Source organism: Rhipicephalus sanguineus, chromosome 2 (assembly GCF_013339695.2).
Source record: "Rhipicephalus sanguineus isolate Rsan-2018 chromosome 2, BIME_Rsan_1.4, whole genome shotgun sequence".
Taxonomy (NCBI): Eukaryota; Metazoa; Arthropoda; class Arachnida; order Ixodida; family Ixodidae; genus Rhipicephalus; species Rhipicephalus sanguineus.
Genome location: NC_051177.1, coordinates 211,850,459 through 211,875,183, shown reverse-complemented (window position 1 = coordinate 211,875,183; position 24,725 = coordinate 211,850,459). Strand labels below are relative to the sequence as shown.

Sequence of the window (24,725 nt, the reverse complement as noted above, 5' to 3'; positions counted from 1 at the left end):
AATGTAGAAGTGTCACGAATTTATTTGGGCTTCTTGAATGCAAGTTACCAGACCATGGTGTGTGAAAAATCACAGCCCAGCATGCTCCTTCCAGAATAAATTCAATTCTAAAAGCTTAGTTCCTGTATCTCCTGCAACAACACTTACCTCCACAGAGGCTTCCTACTTACCAACCCTTCTTGTACGATGAATGTGATTAGAAATCTCTCGCTCTATTTAACAGCTAGACAAGCAGCTTGCTTTCTCTTCAAGCAACTAATTTTCTGGAAATGTGTAATCAGTTCATGCAGATTACTGTGAAGTGGTTGGCTAGCTTGTGCAGTGAGAAAATGTGAATGTGCAAACGGCTAGTCTGTAACAATCGGGCAGTGGGAAGCCATACGGCCAAAGAGAAAAATTATACAAAAACATGACTGCAATGACGGATGATAGCTGTTAATGATTTCTGTCATTACGAGAACCAGAGTTTATGGTGTAAAGAAATGCTAAGAAGGAGCATGTGGGCAGGCAACATGCACGCTCCCTCCCAGAAGCCAGTCTCCCATGGAGACTCCGAATGCATCCTAAGACAAAACTTGTCCATGCCACTGGTGTGCCGCAGCCTAGTTGTACTCCTCGGTCCTCTCCATCTTGAATGACGATTGGCTTTCACTGTTGTAGCCACTTCCCCCATCAACACCGCTGCCATAGCCCTCAGCGTTGGTTGACTCGTAGTTACCTCCCAGCCCACCAGCCGATCTGCTGTCTTCCACAAAGCCGTCTTGTGGCTGCTGTTGCTGCAACTGATCGCCACTAACCGGCTCCTGCTTGATGCCGTCGACACCCCGCTCGGAGCCGTTGCGCTCCCGGCGGCGTCTGTGCTCGCGGCTACGGCTGCGGCTCCGCTTGCGTTTTCGCTCCCGACTTCTGCTCCGACGGCGCTTCTCGCGCTCTGGAGGCACTTCGCCGCCATCATCGGCACGGTCGGGTCGGTCGCCACGATCTCGGCGGTCGCGGTCCCCACGGTCACGGTCCCCTCGGTCCCGTTCTGGCCGCTCTCTGTCAGGCCGTTCCCGATCGGGCCGTTCTCGATCGGGACGCTCTCGATCAGGCCGCTCCCTGTCCGGCCTATCACGGCGCCGCTCACGACGCTCACGGTCATCTTTGCTGCACAAAAAAGAGCAATGCAAGATGTCACTAACGATGCAAAAAGAGAATCGGTTGAGTTGACTGTGCATGGCGTAGCACGCCCCAAAACGTCTCCCGTCGCAGCTAATGGAATCTATGCTGCATCTGCTACCATACTTGACCTTTAATATTGCAGACCACACAGAACTTAGTCGAACAATTCAGTGGCACTCTGTAATATTTTAAGTACACCAGATAGATATTATGGCACTAGAAACTGTGCATCACAGTGACGGAAGCGACACTTTGCTTTTAGAAGCAGATTCTGGAGCAGAAAAAATGCTAGTTTGGAGCAGCTATTGGTCTTTTCGGAGCATAGGCAAAATATTCCAAATGACTCCTGGGGTGCAATCGCGGAACGATGCTATTTCCGATTCCAATGCCATATTCTATGCTATTCTTATCATCCACCACTAGCGACTGGCTGATTGCGTTGATAACGCGGATGGACCGTCGTTCTGACCACTGGCCAAGCGCGAAAAGCATTGGAATAAAAAATAGAATCATTCCGCGATAGCACCCCTGGATTTTAAAACATCATTTAAACATCTCGTAAATATTAATATTATTAAACATGTTGCACATACAATAATCACTGCATGTTGCTATATAGAAACAAATAATTAACCAGTTTATGGTCACTGAACACCAAGTAAGATGAGCTACATATATTTAATATACCAGTACTTGTGCCAGAAATAATATAAAAGTGATAAAGCTGTGCACAAAATTATAAAAGTAGCCAAAGAAGCAGTTTATAATCAGTACAAGATCAAAAAAATTATGTTAGCCAGCACTAAAATTTAAAAAGAAACAGCTGAATGAGCTATACAGTTAAAATGCCAGTTCTTGCGGCACAAACGATGTCAAAGCTGTTAAAGTGGTAAATGTAATCAGTCACACATCAAAGTCGTCACAGCAGAAGTTAGTAATCAGTATAATGTTGAACTAAATCTCACATACATTTCACCAAAGTAGTCTGCTTGTCAGATATATATAGTGCCAGTACTTGTGGCATTGTCAATATGCTATACTAGCATCGCAGCTAGTATGCAAGCTGCATACTAGCATATTAGGATGATGGTATACAGCTTGTTTTTGGTTTTGTTTAGTTTCGCCGGATGGTCACACGGCTAAAGTTCATTGTTTTCAGTTTCCCAAAGCCATTTCGGAGCAGGTTCGGACAAATATTACACTCTGGAGCAGCATTTCTCTTTTGGAGCAGTTTGGAGCAATTGCAGCCGCACTTCCATCACTGGCATCATGTCATCAGAGCACTTCATCCACCATTGAGGCAGTAAGCGCACTATAACCTCATTATAACACAAAGGATAAAAACCAGCGAAAAACACAGGACACAGTGAAAAGAAGTCGACGGGACAGGCTGGCCTGTGCATGGCTTTGTGACTATGTACCAACTAGACCAGTCCAACGCCTTGCATCTCATTATAACAGTCACATCTGACACAAGAATAACTTCATTATATCCGAACATTCGTTATAAACCTGCAATAACACTATGACAAGACTATTTTTCATTTACTTCGTTATAACTGATAATTTGTTATATCCGTGTTTGTTGTAGTATCAAGGTTTGGAGTGTTATATACATATGTTGTTTTTAAACCTTGCTTCCCCAAAATATGTGAATGCTAATTTGCTGTATGCCAACAATCAGTTTACTTAACGATAGAATGTCAAATGATAAGAGCACGACTCATACGAATTTCGGGGTGATGAGAATTTTTCTGTAGTCCTGGCCAAGGTCCATCAGCCTACAATGTGCTACAGCAATGGCTGTGGCAAACCGATTTTCACCCGTAACGTTTGAAACGAAAGTACGCTACCCCAATGATATGAGCAGGCGTTGCCGCGCTGCCATGGAAGTTATGGCAAACATGCGACGGATGCGAGGAACTCAAACGCGGTCATGCGTACCGCGCCACCAGTTTGGCTGGTTGTCAGCATCGTCCAACTGTGCATCGTAGTCTCCGAGATGGTGGGCGCGAACCTGGGAGGCCCATTAAGCTGGCTTGTAGCACAGCGTGGAAACAAATGAGGACAAGGATGAAGTAAGCGCTTGCTAGTGCTTGTGTCCGTCTTCGTTTTTGTCCTAGTTTATTTCCGTGATATGCTACAAGCCATTTTAAAATGAACCCACAGGCCCATATTGGTATCCTCGCCCCAATAAGCCCTCATTTGATTTTATTCTAAGATTACAGGTGGCACTGGCTTCCCGCTTTTATTTTTTCTTTTCTTTTTTCGCGAGGCGCTAACATGTGTTACTGCGCCATGTTGTAGTTTTTGGTTTATGCCTGCTTGAAGCACATTACGTCTCGCAACTGGCCATTCTAAGAAAGGTGGACGAGCACCTAAAGAGGAAGCGGACTACAGGGTAAGTGAGCTAGGCTGCCAACTCAAATGATTTACCTAGGGCCAATTTTGCAAGCACAGCCATAACCCCACCGTGAAAAGAAAATAATAACAAAGGAAAGTGGTTCTAAGATTTCCTGGCCTAGGTGTATCGTGTGCGAAACGCTTAGGTCACCGCAGTACACTGGTGTCATGCACAAAAGTACCAAAATTGGGAAGGGGCTGTCGCGGGACACTGCACTTTTTGTCCCTGAATTGGATACGCGTGCACACACCACATGTTCATGAGGACCAGGATGATCACTGAGAAACTAGTGGCAATCATTCAGAGCAGTCTGTTATGTTGCTGCGGCCTTGAGAAACGATAAATACGAACACATGCCAGTCTTTTGGTGACACGAATTTCGGCTGATACGAATATTTTTCTTGACCCCCACGAGATTCATACCACCAAGATTCTACTGTAGCAGAGCTCACTATTTCCACCACAGCATGGGTTTCAGAACATTAATAAGCAGTCATATAATACATACAGTGATGGCTACTAAGAAAATGCACAGAAACTATTGACAATGGTCAACAATGTAAGGAAATTGTTTTGACGAAGTAAGAATTTGTAGGAATATCAAACTAATAAGCAATAATTTCTGGGGTTCTGTGTGCCAAAATCAAGATATAATTATGAGGCACACCACAGTAAAGAACTCCAGAAATTTCAACTATCTGGGGTTCTCAACATGCACCTGAATCGAAGTACACAGGTCTGCAACATTTAGCCTCCATCAAAACGCAACTGTTGCGGCTGCAGATTAATACCTAATTGATCCTTGTCTTCGTTCACAATGAACGTAGTTGCTGACTAATATTTTGTACATTTTCTAGACCAGTGGTGTCTGCCATGGCACCATTGCACTGTATAATGATGATAAACAATAATTTGGATGTTTGAAAATGTTCTCATTAGATTTTCTGAGACATCTCTCACTTTGAAGTCAAAAGCTACAGAGGATGTAAATAACATTACGCCAACATGTTTTCCTGCAGCATCAAACTAATGTCGCATGCATCTCGACCATTTCCGGTATAGCCTCAATAGCAGGCACCACTTGCTGCACCCTCCCATGAACTGTTGATTCTGTCAGCCACACATGGTCACTTGTGCTGTTTGTGTCGCCTTTCATGCAACTGTGGTTTGCTTCAGCTGCATACCATGGCACTAGGCCTAGCTACTTTAATAGCTGATAGTGGTTTCATTGCCAGCTGGTACCAATTACGCCAACACTGCCTTTGTTATTCACCTCCAACTCAACGAAAGCATTGAAGCGAGGACATTATAGCAGATTGAAAATTGAAAAGAAGGCTGCCATTATCAAGCTTGTGCGATGCAGATGGTCGCAAAGAAACTTGAAATCTCAAAGCTCCCAAAATTCATCAGTTTTCAAGGACAGAAAAGAATTTCAAAACTTTCAGGGGCCTTCAAAACGTGCTGTTCAAATTCAAGGTTTCAAGGAGCTGTATGAACCCTGAAGCAGGTACCAGTGTCCGGTACCTTTTAAAAGGGACATTTAAGAGGAAAAAGCAGATACCCTAGCACTTAAGTACTGACACAATTTTAAGACACCGCAAAAGGGACATTTTTCGTTTCCTTGGTATGCAGTGTCAATGCTGTCCACACACCGGAGTCGGAGGACATGTATAAAATATTTTAATTTGACTTTGAAGTTTTCGTCGCTGAGCATCTGCAAGCCAGCCCCACTGCAATGGACATTATCCCGACGAGTCAAGGCAGTTCCCCCGAGTTTGCGAGTTCTGCGTCCTGCATGCAGCCTAAATCGTAGAAATCCCTGTCAGGGTCACTGGACGACAATTCACTCATCGTTGTCTATTGCACCACGAGCAGACGACGGATTTGCCGCTAGTACGTCATGAGTTTCTGTATCCCCGTGACGTCACACTGCTATGAAACGTCACTGAGAAGCCGCCCCCTTGATATCGAAACCGAAAGTGTCTTTTTAAGGTAGTGGTAATTAAAATATATACGATGCATTCCCAGGCACCACAATACTCGTTTTAGGTTTCTCGACACCAGTATTTTTATTTAGAGCAACAATCTGAAAATTTAAAAAATTCGTGTCAGTACTCCTTTAAGTGAAACCATCTACTCAGCAATAGAGGCACGGCATCGAAAACCGTCGCGCGCTACAAAAGTAGAAGTGCTTTGAGAAAGCAAGTTGACAACCTGAATTACATATTTATGGTGGCCACATCTGTTCTGCAACAGCGTGCACCGTATCGTACAAGCATGACTCCTGCCGGCGTGACAAATTTAAGTTGGCACCATGCATTGGTTCAGCAGTCTTGGAAGTCTGCTTCATTACAAAACATCCATATAATCTGATAGAGCTGGTAGCGGGGCAGCTGATAGCCTACTGGTCGGCTGCTTAAACTTGTTGCAGTGGCGAGTAGTAGTACCCTTACTTAAAAAAAAAAAGCCCTTGTTTGGGGTAAGTACACCCGTTCCGACTGCCTTCGCTAGGAATTTACAGTCAAACCTCGTTAATACGTACCCGCTTTAAGCGTACTAACGGTTAAAACGTAGTTGATTGATTGATTGATTGATTGCTTTATTTCGTCACAGTACAGTGTAACAGGAGGCGGAGGGAAAAGCCGTAATGACGGAGTTGCGATGAATCCCCGACTGAGTCTCATAGAGCCTGATGCATTTGCTGACCGCTTAAGCCGTAGTGCTTCGTCCTACGCCTACCGGTTAGTGCGTACCCTACGTACCGCGATAACTTTTTGTGCCATAAAATTTTACTGTGCCGCTGAACTTCCGGACCCCCAAAGTGCCGCCAAAGGTTTTCCATCTTCGAGAAGTGCGTAGATCGGTCGATCGCTGATTCCGACTTCCGCGCGATTGCGATGACGCTTTTGCGAGTAAGCACCGGGAAAGAACGAAGGTGAGGCGGCGGCCACCGAAGAACGTGCTAGCACGACTTATCGCCGACAACCTCATCACAATAAGTATCTTCAGATATCTGGTCGGGCTCGCGTGCGGCGCAGCACTACTTTAAGCCTACTGCACGCTTTTAATAGGCGACAACCTGAACGCGCTGGGCCGCCGATCGCTGCCGCCTCGTTGTGCGGGGCCGTGTTCAAGCGCGCGCCGCTTTGTAGAAACGAAAGCAGCTTGCTGTTGCGGATTTGAGCGTTGCTGGTCGCGGGCGACAAGAAAACTCTTTGTATTGACGCTATCACGATAAACGCACGCGTACCTACAGCAAGCGTAGTGCTGTTGTAACCATACTGCACGCTTTTATTGGGCAACCACCCAAACGCGCTTCCGTCCGCTGCCAGCACCGCTAGAGCGTCGCAGAGTGCGCATCGCTTGCAGGAAGTTCGTCATCGCCGCCGGCGCGTTAACTGAACCAGCTACTTGCCGCATCTGTGCACGGTCGGAGCTAAGTGGGTACGAAGCACACTCCCACGACAAATGCGCGCGTGCAGTGCAGCAAGCAGCCCGGCAGTGACGGCGTGAGCCGAGAAGGCCACGCGCTGCACGCAACTAGCCAGGAGACGATCGGCTCCACGCAGCCGTACCGCGTTTCACTGAAACTGTCAGTTTTCGTTTAGTAGCAGATCGCGGTACAGACGCACACACACATAGCCGACACTGTCCGTTCCGTCGCTATGTCGGTCACTGCGTATACCGGACCCTGTAATAGTTCCGAAATGCTCCTTCGCGTCGCCATCGCGCGCTATCGGCACTACCGGTCGGTCGTGCGAAAGTGCCAGAATCTTTTCTCCACTTTGGCAAAAACAAAGAAAAGGCTTTGCAATGGGTAGTTTAGGCAATATTTGCTGTGGCACTGTATATATTTCTTTGCTGGCGGCGATGGCATACGCGAGGAGAGGCAAAATTTTACTTGGTGGTTAACGCGTACTGCCGTTTATTGCGTAGTTATGCGGCGTTCCCGGCAGGTACGCATTAACGAGGTTCCACTGTATTCTATTCTTTAGAGTCCAGAATATAGCTTCGTTTGAGTTCGGGATCATGGACAGTGAGCTCTGCAATATTCCCGAACAAATGGTAGCCTCTTTTTTTCTCACCAATCAAGAATCGAGATGGCTTGCAAGACTTGCAGCCTTGCCAGCGACGAGGCTGGTGTCTTGTCGCTGACAAGGCGAGTCAAAGCAGCATCGCTCTGACTCGGTGAGCACTGGATGGGCATGTACTTTTTTCGTCGTTGTCACACTTGATTGAGGTGCCAGCGACCGCAGGTTCGTTCACAGCGGCTGTGCCAAACGATAAGCACAGTTTGGCTCTGTGTGCTGGCCACACATACTTCCAGAGCTTTAGGAGCATGCTGGTGTCGTCCGTGGCTCGACTGTTTTGGTACCCAAGTTCGTATCACCTGTCGTGATGTGGAAAAGTGTTCAACATACGAATTTTGGCCCATTTGACAGAATGAAACTTGGCTGTAGAATTTTGTGAATTCGTGTCAGGCCAAAATTCTAGGCTTGTGCGAATATTCGAGCAGTTCGAATATTTGAACGAATATTACAGCATTCTAATTCGCTTCGAAACGAATAGACATATAGGAGGGTAGCGAATTGGGGGAGTTGGAAAATGCTCATGATGGTTAGCGCAAACGGAACATGGACGAAAAGTCATTGTTTTTTCTTCTTTTCGTCTGTGTTCCATTTGCGCTAACCATCACAAGAACAGACATATATAAACCACATGTAACCCCCTGTAAAGGTGCTTTCACTGCAATGGAGGGGTGCTGTACCATTAACACACCTTACCAGGGAAAATCCGCACTGCCGCGAAGCCCACTCAAGGTTAAATGAACATATTACCCTCACATTGATTCATCATTTCTTAAATTTAAAAGCTTGTTATACCGGCTTATATGCTCTAAGTATAGTAAATTTTAAAACATAACGTATTTTACAGGTTATCACTTGCATTCTACTGAAAGTGAAATCCTGCTACTATTCAAAGTTGCTTGCCCTTCCCTTGTTTCAATTAAAAAAAAATATTGTGCAGGTTAGTTGGGTCATGACAAATATGCTCATTTTTATTTATAATATATGATATATACTATTCAAATTCGACTCGAAATGATTCGACCAAATCACTATACACTTTGAGCTCAAAATTTACTATTTGCACAAGCCTACAAAATTCATTTCAGCCTGATTCGGATCACCGAGATTCTACTGTACAGAGTGAAACCACGGTCCCTATCGTCGTGATCATCAATAGCGACCACACAGATCTGAATGTAAGCAGCTGATCCAGCGGAAGATGAAAGGCAACGAAGCTGCGAGAACGCACAAAGTGTTACGCCCTAGTTTCAGCTTTGCGATCATTCGCTTATGATTACACTCAAACCTCAATATAACAAACTCGCAACTGCCACGAAAATAACTTCGTTATATCCAAAAATCCGTTATAAACGTTTATTTTGAACACTGCAGCTATGACAAGACTATTCATCATTTACTTCGTTATAACCGATAATTCGTTACATCCGTGTTCGTTAAAACGATGTTTGAGTGTATAATGGTGCAGATTTCGGCTCCCACAGTATTTGGTCAGCCTCTAGCCACGCTTTGATACGCACGTTTGCGCCGCTTTGTTCTCGGCATGCTCCAATGGTCATCTGAATATAGTATTTTCTCGCTTATTATAATCCACCCTTGCATACAACCTGCACACTGTAGAGAAGAAAAACTAACAGATCCCCGCGTGTTGATGTGAAGCCACCTTCCTTGCACTGTGAAGCCTTGCCTTGAAGACAACTTGCACACCAAAATTTGCGCAAACCCGCAAGCCAGCTTTAGCTCCAAATTTTCTTTGTATTTCGTGTGGCTTATACGTAAGAAAATACGGTAACTCTGTTAGCAAGAGTTCAATGCAAAAAATAATGCCCATGTTTGCCGAGACCAGAGGATGAGTCATAATTATCAGATCTTCTTAACTTTTGTGGTCTCTACAGGAAATTTCACTGGAACGAAATTCCGTGACACCCAACTTTTTAGCACGTCCCGTCAATTTTATTGTAGCGGCATTGGACGCATGCCCTCGCAAATGCAGCCCTGCTCCCTGTAGTGCTGTAGCAATGCCTGTCACACTGCTGTGAGACGGTTTACCACAGGTGGGCGTGTCAGCTGGCCAACGGTCAACAACATGGCACCTAATCCGTTCCTGTTCTACATGGAGATTATACTCTTAGTTGGAGTGACCAAAGCCAGTGCATCTCTGGAAGCAAACAACTTCACCAATCAAACCACTGCTACATGCTGCGATAGCATATGGTTTCCGCTAAACTGCACTGACCATAGGATCAAGTCATGCGTGGTGTGGTCTAAGTCATCGGACCCGGTGTTAAATGCAGGGGTGCAACAGCCAAAATAGGATTTGGAGCAATTTTTGGAGCAATTTTTAGAGCAGCAAATTGTTGCTTCTGGAGCACAAAAATCTAAATTTGGAGCAGTATAACGAAGAAGGCTTGCCTTTACAAAAGAAAACAAAAATACGTACAAACCACTAAAAATCAGCTAACTCGTGCACAGTGCACATGAACACTGCTATTTCAATAAAAGCAGTGTGTTGAGTCACCCCACAGTGCGCACAATCACATTAGCATGTGATTCTGCGGGTCTCAGCGGAGCGGCGCAAGAGCAAGCGTCGGCAGATCGTCTCCGAAGAAAAACCGGTAAAGCGGTACTTGCGCGTCATCTGGTAAGTAGTAATTGATGTATAGCACTATGGTTTATAGCGCTGTCGCTTTATTACCGCCCTGGCGAGGGATGATACGACTTGCCACCAACACAGTCGGTAAGCCCCAATCTAACCACTGGCTCGCCCGATCCATGTGATACCGTCCCCCTTTCTCCTCTGTAGGAAACTAAAGAGGCTTGCACTTTAATAATGCCTTTGCCTCCCGTACACGTCACCTTTCGAAGAGCGGCGATTCACGTGCTTACGGCCGCGGAGTGATCAAGTAATGAGCACTCCGCTAGTAAACACAGCGGCCGCTGCCGTGGCAACAACCAATAGAAAAGCGCTGCGTACATTGCAAGGTTCGTGAGAACGCCCTCCAATATTTTTGTTGTTTGCGCTTTTTCTACGCGGTGATCATAAGCTAAAAGGGTGGGAACGGAAAAATGAAACTTTGACCTTTGAAACGATGCGAAGATGGCAGCGCACGGTGGCAGGAAAGACGTGATACGACGCCGTGAATTGCACCATTTTAGCGCGATTTTGGGCTATTTTTTCACCGACCTCATTTACAAAATTATTATTTTCGGGCACTTAGAGTGCGTTTTCAGCGTAAACCTTTAGATACTGCGTAAATAAGAAACCACAGATGTCAAAACAGGTGTTTTCCAAAAATCGATTTTTTTTTTGCTATTTTCGTGACTTGATCCCTGCGTCGCCCCTTAAGGCTCATTTGTTGACTGTACAAAATACGGACTTCTTCTTTTTTGATGATACATAAATACAGTATCTGTTGTCTTCTATGTGACAAAATGCATACATTCTTTTACGCCATGTGCAGTATGTATTATTAGTATATAGCAGATAATAGTTATAGTGCACTTATATGCTACTGCAATTGAAGTTGTGTTTCTATTATTGCAGTAGTGAAGTACTCAGTCAATCGTTATCACGTACATGTCGATCGTTATCACGTCTTTTTTGTTGCTGCGTAGTATGTACGTATTGCTTCACTTTTGAACCCCCGCTCCTGATTACAGCCTTCTTAGGCTAGCAGTACTTTGCAAATAAGATAAATAAAAGGTGCTACTCCTGTAACCTGCAAAGAAATAGGTGCGAGTGTCGAATTGTATGAACTCACCCGCTTCGATGCCTGCGCTCCCGGTCTCGGCTGCGGCTGCGTCTCCTTTCACGTTCTCGGTCCCGTTCACCGCCACCACCACCACCACGTGGCTCACCACCACGTATCATTCGGTCCTCGCGATCACGACCATCCCTGTCCCTGCAAGTTATCCATACATATAAATGTATGTCAAGATGCTGGCAGTAATAATAAACCACCATTTGTCTTAAGTCGTCACAAACTTCACAGAAAGATGAAGAGACGTTTAACAATTCTACACAAACAGAAGTGTGAAATGCAGTTGAGCCCACATACAACAATAACAGTTCTGACAATATATATCGGTGATAACAATGAAAAAATGCTGTGCCATCAACTTTTGCACGTTTTCTATGTTGAAATAACTTGCTTACTACAATGCCCCCATGCTGCATTATCGGTTATAACAATGAGGCCTGGCTGCTGGGTGTCTGTGTCAAAAGTTAATGTGCCACAACTTATTAATGGGATGCAATGGCTTGGGTACTGCAGAAGAATTGAAAACTGGGCCAGTTGCGTGTTCATTGCTGTGGTGTGTTCCTTCTAAACTTATCGTGTCCGTGTCGGTATTTTAATATGTTCCAAATCAGTATACGACTACAGAATCACTGACCAATGTTGACAAATCTGTACATGTTCCCAGTACCAATATCTCAGCATTTCTGAAAGCTCTAAGTGACTGACATTATTATAGCGTTTCATTTTTCAAACATGCCAAGTTTTTATGACAGACAGATTAACCTAATGTCTCTTCAAATTAACTGTATTATTGGCAGATGGACATGCACAATAAATCACAAAGTAGTTAATTAAAATGGATTAATTTTACTTGTAATATGTCAACACGTTTCAAATGCAATGTATAAGGCAAGCTGCAATGAAGTTAGAACCATGCGGCGAAACTTTTCTCAGAACCAATCTTTAGAACACACGGCAAAAACAGCAAATGCATTGCTGTCCTGCATAAGCATCACGCCTTTCACCTTGTGTTAAGACGGGAGTTTGCCCTTACCAAGTTTTACTATTCAATCTTCCTACAGCTCAGTTTACTATCGGTAGTAATGAAAGCTTACACCTTTTACTTTGCCAGATTCAAATTGCGGAACGAATGAGTAATCACCATCGTATCCCAAAAAAGCAGGAACACAGCCTGCACAGAAAGAGGTGACCATCAGCAGTGGAGCAGGCGAGTCCTCGCCATATATCACATCGCCGTGACTGCAGTGACGCCAGTGTTTGTTCTCGGCGCTAATAGTGCAGCGTAGCCTTGGGAAAGAGCGAGGCCCTTCTTGCACGTTCGTCTGGCGTCGGCCGTAGCCAGGTATATTTCTCCAGATCTTGCATGGAAGCTAGCTGTCTTGGTGGGCATCCTCTCCAGTGGGGAAGAGGGTGTGCACTCGGGAAAGGTGGCATCTTGTATTGTGTCCTCATTGAAGGTAACTGTAGGCGCCGTAATTTCATGCTGGCTTTTGAAGGTGGTTTAAGTGCTCGATTGTGACATAAAATCCTTGGAAAAAGATATATCTAGAAGCTGCACCTTCGCCCTACTTATTAGTGACCGCCAGAGGATCATAGAGCAGAACCTATTTCCCAGTAACATAGAAAGGTGGGTGAGTTGAATACCAGCACGAGAACGATGGAGGCACATAAAAAAAAGACAGGGTGAGCAGCACTTTCCAGCCTTGCACGCCTCTCTCCCATTGCTTTTCCCCCTGCTTGGACCTAAGGGTCTGCAGTATGTACTAAATAAAAAAAAACAGCGCTACTCCCTTGTTCTCCTCTGGAGACCGTCGCATCATGTTGGCTTAGCGGAAAAACTCCTCCCATTACTCTGGTCTGTACAAGATAGTGGTAAGCTGGGCTAGTTATGTATTCATAGTAATAAACAGCGCGAAAAACTATGGACAAAAGGAAAGAACAAGTTCATGTCTGAGCGCATGAGCGAGGGATGCATCCAGTTTCTCGAACTGTGTCTCACATTCTCTCCCACACGTGTGTGTTGGAAATATGCCCCAAGGTCTGCCAAACCACTGTTAAATTATACCTCGGGCCATACTAGGCTGGTAAAAAATACTATTGGCGCGAGATCGAGCAGAGTCGCCGCCTGGCGGCTACTGGCTGAAGCGCGCCTAGTATGGATTGCTCCCTGCGTCGTCTGTTAGCCACGTCGTGTTTGCATGTGCGCGTACGTCCTGCACATTCTCAAAGGGCGGTTTGTTCTGTTATGTTAGCGCGAGTTTAACTGCTCATACGCATACCTAACAGGGTGTACAGAAGCAAATGGGCTTGCTTGGCTGCTTGCGCATTGTAATAAGATCAGTGAGTGCGACTTTCGAGAGGGCTGTGTATTGGTGTCGTACCCTTCATTCGCGAGAATCATTTCAGTGTTGGTGCCGCTTTCTGGTTCAAACACGTCGTAAAGTGCGCATGGCATAGTCCCAAACATAAGGATAATGCTGCGTTTTAGCGACTCGGTGGTAAACAAAAGTGAGGCTCATGCACTTTCACGTTGTCGTTAGGTGTATAACTGCGCCACTGTAGTTCATGATGAGCTTTAGTTGTGCTTAAGACGTCCTTTTATTGTACGGTCGTGGTCCCACTATAGCGAAATATTTCTATCACGTGAAGTCCGACACTTCGGCACTCAAACTGTCCTCTAAAAAAAGACAATGGAATGACACGTACAGCAGTGATAAAACGGAGTTCCCGCGCGCAATTTTAACTTCGGGCGAAATTTATGCAGAAACACCCGTGTGCTTAGATTTAGGTACGCTTTGATGAACCAGATGTTTAAAATTAATCCCGATGGCATGCCTTACATTTTTGTCGTATAATGTCCCGCGAAACCTCATCCTTTTTTTTACGTTATCTTGAGCGTTTGTGTGGAGTTGTTATAAATTGATCGAAGGCAGCGGACATTAGTTCGAGAGAAAAAAGAAAAAACCCTCATTCCATAAAATAACCGAACCTTTGTTGCATCACAGTCGTGCACGTAATCAATGGATGAAAACTCTGAGCTAAACACTCTTACATGCATATGCGTATTCGCGCGAACAGTACAATTGAACTCATATTGCACAGGAATATGGGCTGGTATACAAATGAAGAACTAAACACTCAAGTAGTTCAGGCGTGCTACAGCAGTGCGTAGTACACAGAACACAAGGTAAACACGTACAGAGAAAACAACAAAAAACGTCGTATAGTGCGTAAGCGCAGACTGTCACCCAGGGCGAGCATACCTTTCATCGGCAGATTACGCTCTCTCTCTAGTAATAGTAACGTTGGATGATCTTCGTGCGTCGATTCAACAATGAAGAGCGTATATATTACCATTAAGCTGCAATGAACGCGTTTTATTCGCCGACAATCGGCTCGAACAGCTCACAACGGAGCGCCGCTGTGTGCATTTGTATACGCGCCGCCGACCGCCTCTCCACACTAACGCGGCAACGGTGCTGCCTCCTGTAGGTCAATCTCGCGGCGAATAGTGACGTCATGTTTTCGCTCGGCGCTCAGTAAATCCTGTCCTCGCATGATGTGCAACAGCCTCAACTCGCGGGCTCTGAAATTGAGGATGACTGGCTTTCCTTCGTTGCAGAACAGCTGGCACGGGACATCAAGAAGGGCGGAACAAAGGTGCGAACGAGAGCAGCGTAGGAACATGGCTGTCCTCCCCTACGTGCATGGCTTGACCCATTGCATAAAAAAGGTCACCTCTTGCTACAATGTTCAAGTTTTAATTTCTGCCTCCAATAAGCTGGGTAAGCTTTGTGCGAAGGTCCGCAGTATTGTGAGCAGGTCACCGACACAGGAACGTGGCTGTCAAATATGACACGCCAATAAGTACATCCCTTGCTGTATATCTGTGGTGTACTCGATCTCACCTTCATGTGGCTGTGTGTATGTTGGGCAGATGGGGCGCTGCATTAATGTGCGCCTGCGTGAGCACAGCAATTCTCTCAAAGGCCAAGCCAGCTCGCACTTGTCGCTACACTGTCGCGAATGTGAAGGTGTTCCTTTGTTTGGAAACACCACCATTTTGTACCGTCACGGGGGGCAGACGCAGCGGGAAATTGTCGAAGCTGTCCACATCAGTGCCCTGTCAGACACATGCGTCACTCATGCCTCGATTGTCTTACTTTACAAAGAGCTGGATTATCTGAGCATACAAAGGCAGTTATCGTCTTGCTGCTTTTTTTTTTATATAACTGGTTTTATCTTGTTTTTCTAACTGGACTCTCTGGTGCACGTGCTTTGCAGCTCTGTTACTTAAGCATGGTTATGTGTAATAAATGTTTTAGCTGGCAGCAAACAGCACCTGTCCCGTGTTGTTCTTCCCTTTTGCGCATAGTTTTTTGCGCTGTTTATTACTATGACTGTACAAGATCTTGCTGCAACTCTCTGATGCGACGTTCGAGATCGCACCAGCTGACATGTCGAAACTACCTCACAATGTCACCAGCGATGTTGTTCATGTTTGTTGTGTAGGGCAGGAGCGCGGCGTAACCCGCGGCGGGCTGACGGAGAGGCCGAACGACGGGAGGGCGCGCGGAGTGACGACGCAAAGACCAAGCTTCGGCGAGACTGACGGGAGACTGCTCTCCCGCGTTTATTGCAGGCGGTTTTAAGGAGGAAGAAGAAAGGCTATTGGTCAGCGGGGCACGGGTCACATGACCGGCATGACCACGCCGGATTGGTGGTAGCAACGAGGCATGGCAGAGACCCAGCTCCCCCCCAGTAGCATGAATAGAGAGCACAACAGCACTGATGTCTCAGCATGTCACCAGGGGTCGCACGACACAACATCGTCCCGCCCTGGGAAGAATTGCATACTTATACAATTCTAACTGAGGTACCTGCAATACGCAGAAGTTCAGTCTAGGAGAACACACACACAACCTAGGTTACAGAAAATTCATCTCACCGACACCTAACACAAGTGCCAGCTTGCACTGTTCATGAACATTCACACACGCGCGCTAGAGCAGTAGGCTGGGGCTTACGCGTCCGCTGTGGGCGACGTGACCCAGGCCCTCCAGGAAGACTTTGCGTGTGGCGGCTGTTGGAAGCCGACTTCGAAGACCTGTCCCAATCTCTCGAAGAACTTGGTGGATTGCGGCTGCCGTGAGCCGATTCTGAAGACCCAGTCGCATTAATTCCCTCCCCCGTGTTGGAATTTGGTGCATTTACTGCAGGTGAGGAGGAATATCCAGGACTTTCCTCCTGAAGTCCCAACGGGTGATACTGGGTCGCAGGCAATTGAAGCTGCGCTTCCGCAGATGTAGAGTCGCACTGGACAGCAGGGCCACCGCGAATGGCCTGCGCAGGGAACACCTGGTTGCTGATGCGCAATCTTGAATGCGGCCGCCGACCGCGGCCGTCGTCGTCCTGGAGCCGTCGCAGCTCGATGGCGTCCTGCTGCCTTAGCGCCAGAGGCAGCCGACACAGCTTGGCAGACAGTGGCACGATGTGCTGCCGCCTCTTGGCCCGGTGGACGTAGTCCCTGACACGTCCCAGGGCTCCGCTATGCAGGTGCTCGAACCCCGGAGGTACACCTGCAGGAAGCTGCGATGAAACTGGTGTAGCCGGACGACACGTCAACGTTGCGCCGTCGATCAGGAGTCCCAACTGCTGGACGGCGTCGAGCCCCAGCAGTGAAGTGCCGTGTGCTGTCACATAGAAGGTGACAAAGACCCGCTTGCCATGATGCTGCAAGTCTGTGCGGAAATAGCCCAGGACCGGTATGCGATGCTTCGAAAAATTTTTCAGGCGAACTGACGCTGGCAGCAGGCGATGCTTCGAAGCGAAAAGCGCGTTGAGGTCCCTCTTCGTCATCAATGATGCCGTCGCTCCGGTGTCCACTAGCAATGACATGTGGCTATGTCCTCCGACGACAACAGGGATGCGCAAGTCCCTTGGGCTCGACGGCGAAGCTTGCACGGAGAGGACTGTGGCAGTGCCGGAGTCAGCGTCTCGGACGGGGGCAACTTCCTGCACCGACGCTTGCCGTTTACGGCAGACTGCCGCGAAATGCCCTTTGATACGGCAAAATTGGCAATTTTTCTTTTTGGCTGGACAATTTCTTGAAGTCGCCAAATGCCCTAACTTGCCGCAGCGAAAACAGGGGCCGACTTGAGGCTTGGGCGCAAGCTGTTGTACTTGCTGGCAGCGAACGCAGCATTGTGCCAGCGCCGTCGAGCCCGCGGAGCCATCTTGGACCCGGCCACCCGCGCTGGGGGGGGAGCCGCCGCCATGTTGAGTGACATGCGGGACCAGCGAAGCAGCCGACCCGCCATTTTGAGCCGCTGTGACGCACTGAATGCTGCCGCCGTAACCGGAGTGCGAACCGAGTAGCCGTTCATTCTCTCCGAATGCCGCGTTGGCTTTGTTGAGCGCCTCCAAGTCGCGTCCAACTTCTTCGGCTTTCTGCAGCGTAAGGGCTTCCCCGTACGACAGTAGTTTGGCCCGTACATGTGCGTTGGCGACCCCGTGAATTACTTGGTCCCGTACTCTGTCGTCGTAAGTGGCGCCGAACTTGCATGACAGGGCCTTTTCTTTAAGCGCGGTGACGAAGTCGAGAAACGTTTCGCCGGGCAGTTGTTTGCGGCTCGTGAACAGGTGCCGCTCGGCTAGCACGTTCGTTGTCTCGGCGAAAAGCCCGTCTAAAAACTGGAGCACCGTGTCGTACGTCGTTGCCGTCGCCGCTTCTGTCTTCGGCACCGTGCCCGAACCAGACGCCGTAACTGCGGCTTCCGCTTCAAGCTGCTCTTGCGCGGCGAAGTATTTGCGTTGGCCCTCGATGCCGAGCGCACAGAGGAGCGCTGACGCACGTCTTTCGTCCTCCCAGCCGCTTCCGCCGGCCGCCTTCAGGTGAACCTGGAAAATCTTGTGCCATATATGCCAAGGAATGGGAGGCTTGCCGGGAACGTTGAGGAACGGAGGAAGGTTTGCAAAAGGAGCCGCCATGTGTGCAGGAGGTAGGCTCAAGCAGGAAGGTGGCGTCGTAGAGGGAGCCGGAGCGGGAACAAAGAAAAGTCAGGTCGACGCGCTTGTAGCGTGCAGGAAGCAGCACCGACGCGCAGCAGAAAAATGTGACCCATAGCGTAGTGTCACGTACGTCGTGCTCTTCCTGGCGTCGCCTGTCGTAGTAGCGTAGCGGTTCAACTACCTCGTCGCCATGTGTTGTGTAGGGCAGGAGCGCGGCGTAACCCGCGGCGGGCCGACGGAGAGGCCGAACGACGGGAGGGCGCGCGGAGTGACGACGCAAAGACCAAGCTTCGGCGAGACTGACGGGAGACTGCTCTCCCGCGTTTATTGCAGGCGGTTTTAAGGAGGAAGAAGAAAGGCTATTGGTCAGCGGGGCACGGGTCACATGACCGGCATGACCACGCCGGATTGGTGGTAGCAACGAGGCATGGCAGAGACCCAGCTCCCCCCAGTAGCATGAATAGAGAGCACAACAGCACTGATGTCTCAGCATGTCACCAGGGGTCGCACGACACAACAATGTTGTCAGACTCGAGCCTCATGTCCCCACATTAAGTGATGCTCCAAAACCTGCACCAGGGCGAAGCTGACCCCGCCGGGAGGGTGATGTTGCGGCGAATAAACTATGAAGCTGGCTCAGACTAGAGGATGACGACGTCTCTTACCACTGCCTGAGCGCCCGCCATATTTATTGTAAATACACCAACTCTGTACTCGAGTGCCTGCTTTCTTCATGCAACAATGTGATCACTAAGAAGTAACACACAGGTAGCATTAACAGAGAATTTTAATTTGTCTACGGACTCCCTTGTGTTGGCATAATACCGGAGTACTGCAGCCGTAAACATGAGAGGCCGGATAGGTGGGGCCATCTGGTGGCGCAAAGAGGAACCTGGCACGCACAGAATTGCTACTGCAAAAACCTAACGTATTCTGCTTCTCTGGTAGTGTGTATTTGCTATTCCGAGATTTCATAAACCCATTTTTGCACGCTAAAATTCTCTAAGATAGGTAATTGAGACATACCAGTGAGCATGGCCAAAGTGCGCATATCCGTCGCTGCTTGGAACATCGTCCTGAATCGCTATTTTGCAGTCAAAGCGAAAATAATTTGCGACAATGCGAATCGTGGCGATTCCCGATTCCAGAATGTTTTCATCACTTGTCGACACTGTTTACGGCAACAACGGCGATGATGGTAACAACAACATGACTGCGTGTGAGCACCTAGCAGATGAAATGCCAGCTATATCTCACGTCACTTCTTTCTGTGGTCAAGTGATCAGCTGGGATGCGGTGTGGAGCAGACCGTGAGGAAGCACTGCCAGTGCTACAACTTGGCGGGCTTGCCAACCGTTTTGAATCGTGCTAGATGCTGGTCATATTAATCAATAAAATAGATACAGTGGAATCTTGTTGCTACGAATCTGTATATACAGTGGAACCTCGTTAATGTGTACCTGCAGGGAACGCCGCATAACTATGCACTAAACGGTAGTATGCATTAACCACCAAGTAAAAATTTGCATCTCCTCGCATACGCCATCGCCGCCAGCAAAGAAATAAATACAGTAAAAGCTTGTTCATTCGAATTCCACGGGAACGCTGAGCAATTTCGAATTAAACAAAATTCGAAATAATGAAAGTGAGCAAAAATGGGTGGATTTCGGGGGTGGGGGCACGAAAAATATTTATTGGCCAAAGAAGTCGGTGATGACCATCTGCTTCTTTTCTCTGAATGCCACAGCTGCGGCTCTCTGTTCCAGCGCGCGGACGCGGCGCAGGGAATCCTCTTCACCCTCTTCAAAGCTGAAGAAGAGACGCGCCACATTAAGTGCCTCCATCACCGCAGAAGCTGACGGGTGCACAGGCGCTTCGTCATCTTCGTCTTCCTCACCTTCTGGCTCTTCAGCAACAGGCTGCGCACCGGCTACTTGAGCGATAATGTCCTCATCAGTCAGGGCACCACACACCGATGCACCGGCGTCAACTTCGACATAATCGGCAAAACGTACGCCCCGAAGAGTGTCGCGCAATGCCACTGGCATGAGCTCCTCAGCCCCGTCCACGTCGACGTCACAACTATCCTGCGCACTTCCAGCTGCAAATCCACTGTGGCGGAAACAGTTTGCGATTGTGGTCGTGGTCACCTGTTCCCATGCGCGCACCAACATGTGCATGGCAGTGAGCAGCGTAATGCCGAAGTCCTTCCTGTCGCCCGCGCACAAAATCATTCTCTCCAGCATGTGACGCCTATAAAAGCACTTGATGTTCCTTATCACACCCTGGTCCATTGGCTGTAGGGCCGCAGTCGTATTTGCTGGAAGGAACACTAACTTTGTTGCTCTCAGCTCAACGTCAACTTTGTGCGCCGAACAGTTGTCGACGACAAGAAGAACGCGTCTGCCGCCCAGTTCCATTCGCCTGTCGAATTTCAGTAGCCACTTCCTGAATAGGTCACCTGTCATCCAGGCTTTCTTGTTTGCGGCGTACTCCGTCGGCAGTGACCGAATGTTTTTGAAGCACCGTGGCTTGAGTGCTTTGCCAATCACAAGAAGGGGGACCTTTTCCGTACCGGTCATATTTGCGGCGACCAGAACAGTGACACGCTCTTTGCTGCGCTTGCCGTCGGCACAGCTGTCTCCCTTGTAGGTGATCGTCTTGTCTGGCTGCAACTTGAAAAATAACGCTGTCTCGTCAGCGTTAAACACATCCTGTGGTGAGTAGCTCTCCAAGTACTGCTGCAGGGTGTCGCTTCTCCAAGTAGCGCATGTTTCGGCGTCCACTTCCTTTGCCTCGCCGGATAACGTGCGGAATACGAGATTGTGCCGCTCCCTGAAACGATGAAACCATCCCTCGGAGGCGACAAAGTCTTCAATGTCCAAGCGCAGGGCGAAATCGGCTGCCTTGGCCATGATGATAGGGCCGCTCAATGCGATACTCTGGGCTCTCATTTCTTTAACCCAGATAATCAAAGCCGACTCCAGTTCCGGAACTTCGCTGTCCTTAGCCTTTTTCGACTGGCGCCAAAATCCTCAGCTTCATAGGCGTTTTCAATGGCCGTCCTGTTGCGTATGTAGGTTGACAACGTGCTCGGAGGTATGCCGTGCTTCCTCGCAATTTCGTATTTGCTCGAGTTCCCTTGGTCAACCTCTCGCAAAATCTCCACCTTCTCCTTGACAGTCTTCGCGCAGTAGTTTCCCCGCGGCATCTTGCAACTTCGATGCGGAATAAGACGGCTTGACGGCGTGAATGAACAACGTGCTCGAGGAACAAAGTGACGCTGCCGGGTGCGGCCTAGGACTGCTAGGACTACTCCGCCGGCTCCTCAGCGTCCCGCGTATACAAGTGGCGCCAGGCGCTGAGATAGCGGGAGGGCTACGGAAAAAAAAAAAAAAAATAAAAAATTGCTCCCTGGATTTCGGAGGCCATACTTTGCTCGCCCTTTGCTCGGAGGCCACTTGAAGCTCGAAAAAACCGGTCGTGCCACCTATCGTTCGGCCGTAAAAGCTTCCACTAGTGTTTGACGATGATGACGCTCGGCGGCGCGCGCTTCGAATTATCCGTAGAGGCGGCAATTTCTGTTCGAATCAACGAATCGTTTTACACATGGTCTCCTATGCACTGCGGACCGGACTGCGGCGACCATTTCGAATTATCCAAAATTTCGAATTAATGAGGTGTGAATTAACGAGCTTTCACTGTACAGTGCACAGAAAATATTGCCTAAAGTACCCACTGCAAAGCCTTTTCTTTCTCTTTGCCAAAGTGGAGAAAAGATTCTGGTACTCTCGCACGACCGCCCGATAGCGCGCGGTGGCGACGCCAAGGAGCATTTCGGAACTATTACAGGGTCCGGTATACGCAGTGACCAACGTAGCGACAGAACGGACAATGTCGGCTTTCCGCGATATATGTGTGTGCGTGTGTACCGCACTCTGCTACTACATGAAATCTGACACAGTTCCAGTGAAACGCGGTACGGCTGCGTGGAGCCGATCATCTCCTGGCTAGTTGCGTGCAGCGCGTCGCCTTCTCGGCTCATGCCGTCACTGCCGGGCCGCAGGGCCGCTTGCTGTACCGCACGCGCGTTTGTCGTGGGAGTGTTCTTCGTACCCACTTCGCTCCAGACCATGCACAGATGCGGCGATGAGCACAGATGAGCTCGTTCGGTTAACGCGGCGATGACGAACTTCCTGCAAGCGATGCGCACTCCGTGATGCTCTAGTGGTCCTGGCAGCGGACGGAAGCGCGTTTGGGTGGTCGCCCAATAAAAGCGTGCAGTATGGTTACAACAGCGCTACGCTTGCTGTACCGTATGCGTGCGCTTAGTGTGATAGCGTCTATGCAAAGTGGTTTCTCGTCGCCCACGACCAGCAACGCTCAACTCCGCAACAGCGAGCTGCTTTCGTTTCTACAAAGCGGCGCGCGCTTCGCACAACGAGGCGGCAGCTATCGGCGGCCCAGCACGTTCAGGTTGTCGCCTATTAAAAGCGTGCAGTAGGCTTAAAGTAGTGCTGCGCCGCACGCGTGCCCGAGCAGATATCTGAAGATACTTATTGTGATAAGGTTGTCGGCGATAAGTCATGCTGGCGTGTTCGTCGGTGGCCGCCGCCTCACCTTCGTTCTTCCCCGATGCTTACCCGCAAAGGCATCGCCGCAATCGCGCGGAAGTCGGAATCGGTGATCGACCGATCTATGCACTTCTCGAAAAGACTGAAAACCTTTGGCGGCACATTGTGGCGTTGGGAAGTTCAGCGGCGCAGTAAAATTTCATGGCACAAAACGTTATCGCGGTACGCAGGGTACGCACTAACCGGTAGGCGTAGGGTGAAGCACTACGGCTTAAGCGGTCAGCGAATGCATTAGGCTCTATGAGACTTGGTCGGGGATTCGTCGCAACTACGTTTTAACCGTTAGTACGCTTAAAGCGGGTACGTATTAACGAGGTTTGACTGTAATACGTTTTTCGGCCTAACACATTTTCATGCATTTAATACGATCACATTTTAGCCCATAATTGAATAACACGACTGCGAAAGTGGATCTTGACCGATATATACAGTAGACTCTCAGTAAACGGAAATCTGTTAAACGGAACTGCTGCTTAAATGGAACAACTGAATCTGATATGATTGGTTTCGTACATGAATTCTGCACCCTGTTCATCTCTCAGTAAACGGAACTCCTGTTAAATGGAACACATTTTCCCGGTCCCTTTAGGTTCCGTTTAACGAGAGTCTACTGTATCTAGAAATCCTACGTTTATTCTTCGGTATACTAGGTCCAACCGCGTTCCAACAAGCCACAATCTGCATGTTGCAGAGCCGCTGAGGCCGCAGCAGCGTCTGTTTTGCGGTGAAAAGATCACTGCCAACAGCAAGCGATGCATTCACTTAGGCGAGCTTTGTAGTGAATGCAGAGCTGAGTGGGCAAACTGCAGCTTCTTTTTCTACTTTTCAGAAGAATACACTCCTACAGACGTTGAAAAGAAGAAAGCACTGCACAAATTGACCACCTACTTCAATGTTGCTCAATAAAAGTGAGTGTTTATGGTGTATGCATGTTTTCCTCTTTTTTAAAAACTTCTTTGGTACTAATGCGATTTTTGCATAACACGTTTTATTTTCAGGTTCCCGTGAAAAACGTATCGAGATTCCACTGTAGTTATTCGTCCCTCAGTTGCTTTCTGAGTCGTGAATCGCTACCAGGTGGTTCATAACTACTTGTGGATGCAAAAATTTTGACATGCACAAATTTGACGTCAGTGCTCCTTTAAATGCACTTTACAGGGAGTAACGCTCTGGGACCTCGAGTGACACTTTAGAGCAAGCAGCGCTAAATGGAAAAACAGAGTGCACTTGCAACAAAGAAGAAACGGTGACAAAGTGCGAGTGAGTTTTTCAAAGATGTAGATGAACAAGAAATTCAGGAATGTGACTGTTTTATGTTGCATTACAAATAAAAAAGTTATTCTCTTCTCACCAAAAAAAGCAGCTGTCTTTTATACAAGTGCTGGAAGTCAACACCAGCCGAGATGCAGCAATGCGCATTCGTGGAACACACTCCGACCAGAGCATACTCTTCTGCAAGTGACACTCCGCCTGTGTCGTTTATATTTGGTAAAGTGCACTTTAACCGAAGAGTACTCCTCGTGAGTACAGTTATGCCTGCTTGATAGAGATGTAAATTTATTCAAAATCAGAATGGTGACCAGGGCATCATGTTTGTTCTTATCTGGACACACCCTGCTATGTCTGCACGGCTAGCATCACGTGCAAAGCGAGGCATCTCGCAAAC

At 48.1% G+C, this 24,725-nt stretch overlaps 1 protein-coding gene across 2 annotated transcripts in view; it reads right to left on the bottom strand.

Annotated features, from left to right (window-relative positions):
* The window catches only part of LOC119384051 (U1 small nuclear ribonucleoprotein 70 kDa), a 72,296-nt gene continuing 47,571 nt past the window's right edge, over positions 1 to 24,725 (bottom strand). For both annotated transcript variants that reach the window (XM_049412746.1, XM_037652339.2), the window contains 2 exons: positions 11,415 to 11,555; positions 1 to 1,146 (listed from right to left, as the gene is read on the bottom strand). In XM_049412746.1, coding sequence (XP_049268703.1) covers positions 603 to 1,146; positions 11,415 to 11,555 — 685 coding nt within the window. In that variant the 3' untranslated portion in view covers positions 1 to 602. The remainder of the gene's footprint in view (positions 1,147 to 11,414; positions 11,556 to 24,725) is intronic.